This window comes from Miscanthus floridulus, chromosome 9 (assembly GCF_019320115.1).
Source record: "Miscanthus floridulus cultivar M001 chromosome 9, ASM1932011v1, whole genome shotgun sequence".
Taxonomy (NCBI): Eukaryota; Viridiplantae; Streptophyta; class Magnoliopsida; order Poales; family Poaceae; genus Miscanthus; species Miscanthus floridulus.
The window spans coordinates 125,637,389-125,645,548 of NC_089588.1; the positions used below are offsets into that span (position 1 = coordinate 125,637,389).

At 43.6% G+C, this 8,160-nt stretch overlaps 1 protein-coding gene across 1 annotated transcript; it reads left to right on the forward strand.

The window, feature by feature from the left end:
• The first annotated feature begins 432 nt into the window (after positions 1–432).
• Positions 433–6,702, forward strand: LOC136480850 (uncharacterized). Its single transcript, XM_066478285.1, has 3 exons — positions 433–747; positions 845–1,253; positions 6,119–6,702. The coding sequence occupies exons 1-3, from the start codon at positions 433–435 to the stop codon at positions 6,700–6,702; spliced, it is 1,308 nt and encodes a 435-aa protein (XP_066334382.1).
• The last annotated feature ends 1,458 nt before the right edge of the window (positions 6,703–8,160 follow it).

An 8,160-nucleotide genomic window follows, 5' to 3' on the forward strand; every position in this document is an offset into this window, starting at 1 on the left:
AGTGAGAGATGATGTGGATGACTTGCATGTTGAAACAGAACCTGTAATGGGGATATCTGATACTCACGTAAAATATATCTGGAGGCAAATTTGAGTGTCAATATAATGGCTTTTTCCTGGGGCCACATGTCCGCTAGACAGCTCATTTGCCACCCAAATACAAAGAAAACTGCAGCCGGGCCTATTTTACTCCTGTCTCTCCTATTCTCACGGTAAACGCGTGGTTTCAAAGGCGTGTGTTAGTTACAGGTTAATGGCTGCCGTTGCCTCATGCTTTCCTGGGAAAATCCAAGAGCAGCATGCCCTCCCACCTCCCGCCAAATGCGGCCAATGGCAGACTTTCCCTCCGGATTCAAATATATCCCTCCTCTCGTTTTCAACCTCCCGTCCAAACTTTTGGCCACCACCTCCACCCTCCTTCCAAGGGCCACCATGAGGGCGCCTCTCCTCTCCTTCATCCTCGTCCTGGCTGTCGTCGCCACCGTGCCCCTGGTCCCGGCGGTGGTGTGCATCTCGCGGTACGAGAAGTACGAGAGCAAAGTTGAAGAAGCAGGCGGATATGGACCACCGGAGAAGGCTACCGAGAAGCCCATGGAGCAGACCATGGACGCGCGAGCCACACCAGCGATGACCGCCAACACCTACGACCAGAAGAAACCCATTGAAGAAGCTGACACGGCCACGGCCTCCACTACGAAGGTAAAGAAAGAGAAATCTGATGATTCGGATGAATCTGCTCCTAGGAAGGTAAAGAAGGCAAAGAAGGAGAAGTCTGATGAGTCTGTAGATAAGAAGGAAAAGCAGAAATCTGATTATTTGGACTGAATCTGTATCTTCCAAGAAGGAAAAGAAGGAGAAATCTGATGGTTCTGGTGCATCTTCATCTTCTAAGAAGAAGTCTGAAGAAGAAGCATCTCTCAGTAAGAAGGAAAAGAAGAAGTCTGGTGGTTCAGACAAACATGCATCTGGAAAGAAAGAAAAGCAGGGCAAGTCGGATGATTTGGACAATACATCTCCCAAGAAAGAAAAGAAGGAGAAATCCATCGATTCGGATGCATCTGCATATCTTAAGAAGGAGGAGAAGAAATCTGGCGCGGACGAAGCCACGTCTCTTAAAAAGGAAAAGAAGGAGAAGAAGGAGGAGGAGAAGAAATCTAGTGATTATTTCGAGAAGGAAAACAAGGAGAAATCCGAGAAGGACTCCACGGCCGTTGACGCCTCCGCTGATTACCGCGGCGCATATCTATCGAAAAGTGTCTAAACATAATGATTATAATGTTGCAAAGACTAAGTGGTTATCTTAAATGAGATATTTTATGCAGCTGACGTGATCAGTGGATATGAGAGGGGATGGGAGGATTGGAGAAACGCTGGAATCATGAACATGTAAGCTAGGAGGTCAGTGAAATAAGACGGAGCGCTTTGCTATGTAATTGAATACCTCATGCACTCACTTTTTTTTTTTTGAGATTCTCCTGTACTCACTTTAAATCATATATATAAATAAAAAAAGTGACTAATAGATACGAAGAGGATTGGTTATGCGGTCCGATGTTGGTTTTGGACATGGACATCCCGACTTTGCTTTTTTTTTTTTTTGCGACAATGAGCTTCTATTGATTATGAAGCAACATGATTACAATCTTCAGTCTGCATATGGACGATACATGTTGGGGCTAATTGCCACTCACCCAACGTGTTGTCCTCTGAGACTTGCTTAGCTGAACTATGAGCTACATGATTTTATATCGATGTTGCAAAAGTAAATTGGGATATTGCAAAAGTAGATCGGGATATTGTAAAAGTAGATCGGGATATTGCACATATTGTAATGGCTATGTACGAATGTTTAGTGTATGTCCCAAATGTTTCATCTGTATCAAATGTATGTTGCAAGTGTTTTATCTGGATATTACAGAAGTAGATCTGGATATTGTAAATACATGCATATTTTAAGCGTATGTTTCAAGTGTTTTAGATGTTTCATACGTATGTTGTAAGTGTTTCATCTTGAATGCTGTATATGTTCGCAATGGCTTTTAAGTGTTTCAGATATATGTTGCAGTGTTTGGGCAATTTCGAACGTATGTTGCAAGTATCTCAGTCTGGATGTTTCAAATGTGGATCGGTGTTGCACATGTTACAATAAGACCCACATGCCGCAGCTGCTAGGGCGCCGCCGAGCGGGTGCAGACGGGCGCGTGAGAAACCGAGTGGGAGCTTGAGAAGCGGAGGGGCGCGAGCTGTCCCCGCGTGCGGTCTGGCAGCGTGGTTGAGATCCGAGCGGCGTGGGCCCACTATTGGGGCGCCGCTGAGGGGGCGCAGACAGCTGCGTGAGAAACCGAGCGCAGACGTGGTGACCCATGCGGTGAGGCGCGCTAAAAACAGGTGGCGCACGCTCCATTTCTCTTGCGCGCATGGCACCGTCCGACGCTAGCACTCTGGATCGAACGGCCGAGCACTAGCAAGTCCCATTTTTTATGTGAAATTCAAGCAACAAAAATTTTTACCATCTGAACCGTGCTCATTAAGACTTTAGTATATGACGTCTTGCCCGTGATACGCTTAAGATACTTTTTACTCCTGCAGGAGTTAAGAATCTCTTGGAATTCCCATCCCATCATAAGTCAGTAGATGGATGGAGAAGTCCTTCCACTACCGGAGACCGGCTCTTTGCCGAGTGCCAGGTGATTCGCCGAGTGTTATTTTTCAGGCACTCGGCAAAGACGCCTTTGCCGAGTATTTTTTTTTGACACTCGGCAAAGAGGCTATTTGCCGAGTGTTTTTTTTAACACTCGGCAAAGAGTCTCTTTGCTGAGTGTTTTTTTATGACACTCGGCAAAGAGCTTCTTTGCCGAGTGTTTTTTTTGACACTCGGCAAAGAGCTTCTTTGCCGAGTGTTATTTTTTTTACACTCGGCAAAGAAAATTTCAAAGCACATTTTGAAGCAGTAAATTAATTCAAATGAAAAAGTTTTCAACTACAAAGTTGTATAACTCATCAAGATGTACAATGTTTGTTTTGGTCTTTTCTTCATACGACAAAGTGAAAATAAATTTGTTCACAAATCTAACATATCTATCTTCTAGTTTATGAAACTACAAGAGAGATATATAAGATTTGTGAACAATGTTAGAACGACCATGTCGGATGAACAGATGACCAAACAACCAAAATAAACTTTGTAGATCTCGAAAAGTTATGAAACATTGTAGTTGACAACTTTTTGATTTGAAAACATCTTGTCATGCAAAACTGTGTTTGAATTTCAAAATTTTAAAATTCAAATTTTGTAAACTACCTCGGATGGAAAAACTTCCTAAACTAAAAGTGTAGATCTCGAAAAGTTTTGAAACTTTGTAGTTTACAACTTTTTGATTTGAAAACATCTTGTCACGCAAAACTTGTGTTTGAATTTCAAAATTTAAAATTCAAATTTTGTAAACGACATCGGATGGAAAAACTTCCTAAACTAAAAGTGTAGATCTCGAAAAGTTATGAAACTTTGTAGTTTACAACTTTTTTATTTGAAAAGATCTTGTCATGCAAAATTGTGTTTGAATTTCAAAATTTTAAAATTCAAATTTTGTAAACGATCTCGGATGGAAAAACTTCCTAAACTAAAAGTGTAGATCTCGAAAAGTTATGAAACTTTGTAGTTTACAACTTGTTTATTTGAATTCGTTTAGGGCCTCAAACATGCAATTTACACTCGGTTTAGTATACTATATTGGGAACTAAAACGAAATCCAGACACAAGTAAGAGTGTGGTATAGTGGTAGAGGATGTACGTGCATAGCGAGAGGTCTCGGGTTCGAATCGCGTCGGCCGCGTAGCCATGAAATTCATGCGAAAAATGTCGTAGATGGGTGGGCGCTGGCCGGTGGGGGCCTCCATCGATAAAAAAAATTCCTATTTTTTTGGGTAAAAATTCCTATTTTTTTCGGGTTTTTTTTTCGATTTCAACTTTGCCGAGTGTCGGGCACTCGGCAAAGGCTTTGCCGAGTGCCCGATAAAAGACACTCGGCAAAGTTGGCTTTACCGTCACTTTTTTTGGCGAGTGCTGTTCGCCGAGTGTTACACTCGGCGAACCATTTGCCGAGTGTTTTATGCCTTTTACCGAGTGTTTCGGGCACTCGGCAAACTCAAGGAGTCCGGTAGTGTTTAACAGCCTCTGGCCATCCTATGAACAAGTCAGATGTATAATAAACAAAATCTCATGTAGAATTAAAATAATTTATATTCTAAAAGTACATAGGACTATACAACAACATTTCTGCCCACCATATTGAGTTATTTATTACTCCACGCGCGCGCCAACATGTGTATGCTCATACCAAATGAAGTTGTCACTATCTCCACATAAGAGTATGACTAAATAGGAAACTATATATATGAAGTGGGATGTGTTTTGTGCAACATGTGAAGGTAAAACTGTATAAACTAAAGGATACCCCACATGTTGCCACTAGACTTATTTAGAGATAAAACCGTACCGTTTTATGTATGAGTTAATCCTACATGTTTTTACGTCCATTCTTATCAAAATCGTGCAATGCAATCAAAGAATCCAATAAAAAGCTAATAGAATTAGATCAAATTATAAGGTGATGCAATGACAAAAGAAAAAGCAATATATATATATGCATGCTTGTGTTGTAACATGGCTTTGGCGGGTGGCGAAGGCCCCCGACAGCGAGGTGTCGCCAAGGCGTCTTCGACCGTCTTAGGGCGGAGACCCGGCGCTGACTAAAGGAACTTTTCTGGCTATGCTCGAAGGGTGCTGAATCTCCTTTCCATCGCGGACTCCGCCAAGGCCAGGCACGCATGCCGCCGACCGCTCAGGCGGGCGTCTCCGGTAATACGGGCGGAGGCCGCCTTATCTCTAAACTAATCAAACAAACGATCTTACCTAAGTATGTGCAGGTACTCAAGCGCAGGCGCTCGCGGTCTGCGCAAACGCGCCAGCATGGCCCCTACGTGGCCGGGCGGAGACCTGCGGATGATGTCTCCGCCCGGACCGGCGGAGACTCTCCAAGGCGACGACGCGCCCCTGAAGGCGGAGGCCAGCGGCGAGAACCATGGCCCCCGCGTGGCCGGGCGGAGACCCACTGGTAATGTCTCCGACCGTCCGGCGGAGACCCGCCGAGGCAGCGGCATGCCCATGGAGATGAAGGCCAGCGCCGGGGACCCTGGCCTTTCGGGCCGAAGACCGAGGTATAGGTGGGCCGGCTGCTCATGGAAGCCCATCACTTGAAGACGGTATGGCAGGATTGCCTCGCGAACAAGAGGCTAGCGGCGGAATATTCCAGGAATGTACTGTAGCAGTTGAGCGGCATTGTAATAAATTCTGTTATGTAGTAGTTGAGTTCTATAAATAGAGGACACTTATAGCCATGCAGGTTGGTTGGTGCACGAATTAATGAAACCATAGCTTTCCGTGTCATTCTCTTACTCACCACTCTCCCCCTTACCGTTCCTATCCCGAGCCTCCGCCCAAGGGCGACGTCAGACGGGCGGAGGCCTCGGTCTCTTCCACGTTGTTTGAAACCGCTAGTTTCAACAGCTTGAATAGCTTGCATAAAGAGGTTGAAAGTTAGTACGATCAGGATGACATGGTTATTAGTGAGAGATAATGTGGATGACTTGTATATTGAAACAAAACTTGTAATGGGGATATCTGATACTCATGTAAAATATATCTGGAGGCAAATTTGAGTGTCAATATAATGGCTTTTTCCTGGGGCCACATGTCCGCTGGACAGCTCATTTGCCACCCAAATACAAAGAAAACTGCAGCCGGGCCTATTTACTCCTGTCTCTCCTATTCTAACGGTAAACGCGTGGTTTCAAAGGCGTGTGTTAGTTACAGGTTAATGGCTGCCGTTGCCTCATGCATGCTTTCCTGGGAAAATCCAAGAGCAGCATGCCCTCCCACCTCCCGCCAAATGCGGCCAATGGCAGACTTTCCCTCCGGATTCAAATATATCCCTCCTCTCGTTTTCAACCTCCCGTCCAAACTTTTGGCCACCACTTCCACCCTCCTTCCAAGGGCCACCATGAGGGCGCCTCTCCTCTCCTTCATCCTCGTCCTGGCTGTCATTGAAACCCATTGAAGAAGCTGACACGGCCACGGCCTCCACTACGAAGGTAAAGAAAGAGAAATATGATGATTCGGATGAGTCTGCTCCTAGGAAGGTAAAGAAGGCAAAGAAGAAGTCTGATGAGTCTGTAGATAAGAAGGAAAAGCAGAAATCTGATTATTTGGATGAATCTGTATCTTCCAAGAAGGAAAAGAAAGAGAAATCTGATGGTTCTGGTGCATCTTCATCTTCTAAGAAGAAGTCTGAAGAAGAAGCATCTCTCAGTAAGAAGGAAAAGAAGAAGTCTGGTGGTTCAGACAAACATGCATCTGGAAAGAAAGAAAAGCAGGGCAAGTCGGATGATTTGGACAATACATCTCCCAAGAAAGAAAAGAAGGAGAAATCCATCGATTCGGATGCATCTGCATATCTTAAGAAGGAGGAGAAGAAATCTAGCGTGGACGAAGCCACGTCTCTTAAAAAGGAAAAGAAGGAGAAGGAGGAGGAGGAGAAGAAATCTAGTGATTATTTCGAGAAGGAAAACAAGGAGAAATCCGAGGACTCCACGCCCGTTGACGCCTCTGCTGATGACGACGCATACGTATCGAAAAGTGTCTAAACATAATGATTATTTTGTTGCAAAGACTAAGTGGTTATCTTAAATGAGATATTTTATGCAGCTGACGTGATCAGTGGATATGGGGATGGGAGGATTGGAGAAACGCTGGAATCATGAGCATGTAAGCTAGGAGGTCGGTGAAATAAGACGGAGCACTTTGCTATGTAATTGAATACATCATTCACTCACTTTTTTTTTTGAGATTCTCATGTACTCACTTTAAATCATATATATAAATAAAAAAAGTGACTAATAGATACGAAGAGGATTGGTTATGCGGTCCGATGTTGGTTTTGGACATGGACATCCCGACTTTGCTTGTTGGTTTTTTGCTTTTTGTTTTTTTGCGACAATGAGCTTCTATTGATTATGAAGCAACATGATTACAATCTTCAGTCAGCATATGGACGATACATGTTGGGGCTAATTGCCACTCACCCAACGTGTTGTCCTCTGAGACTTGCTTAGCTAAACCATGAGCTACATGATTACAAGATCTATTGGAATACATCAGAGAAAAATACAGAAAAACAGCACTAAGCTCTCTAATTTCTCTAATGATCGGTACAATAAAAAAAGACGCCAGCCTAACATCACATCTTTTCGTAGCAAGCCAGGGCATGGGCCAATTTTACATGGACCAGGCTAGGCCCAAGTAAACCATGACTGTCATTTAATTTGATCGTTTGCGTCCACAGCTTATATAGATTTTGTTCCCACCGATACAATTTGTACTTGTTCATGGAAGATTCGCCATGTTAATTCGCAAAAGAAAAAGAATTCACTGTGACATCAGCCACGATGAAATTTCTACGCGAGCGGAGATCCGAAGAAGAAAAAGAAGCCATTACGCCGTACAAGCACACATTTCAAATTACGAGAGGATTAAATCCATCCTCCGTTTCCTGCACCGTTTGTCCTTCTCCACTTGCATTTATGACAATCAAAATGGAAGGCAGTATATGCCAAGTGTGGAGTGAGGACACAAGTCACACAACCAAGCAACTTGCCCAACTAGTTGCCTTACATGAGAAGGACTCGTGCCTATCTTCCAACCCACTTGCTTGCAGCCTCGCAGCATAAGCGTTTGACTGGCTCGTATCACCAGCGCTCCAGAAAATATTTATGCACTGAATAAAATTAAAAAAAAGGTGAAAGGAAAAATAACGTACTGGACTAGCACATATTTTTTTTAATGAATTCTTGGAGAGGACGGTCCAGCTTTAGGCTGCAATGCCGTATAGACCTCGCCGACAGTACGTCGTTGTATGTTCAACTCTTCTACCTTAATTAAAATGATGCGTAAATCTTTTGAGTATTCGAGAAAAAAAAAAAAGAATTATCAGATAGTTGAGAAAGAGGCCAGTTTTTCGTTTGCACCCTATATATCTAGCTAGCCCTTCTTTTAGTTGTTCTCCAGCTTTACATCCGAATATAATCAATCCTTAATTAATACTA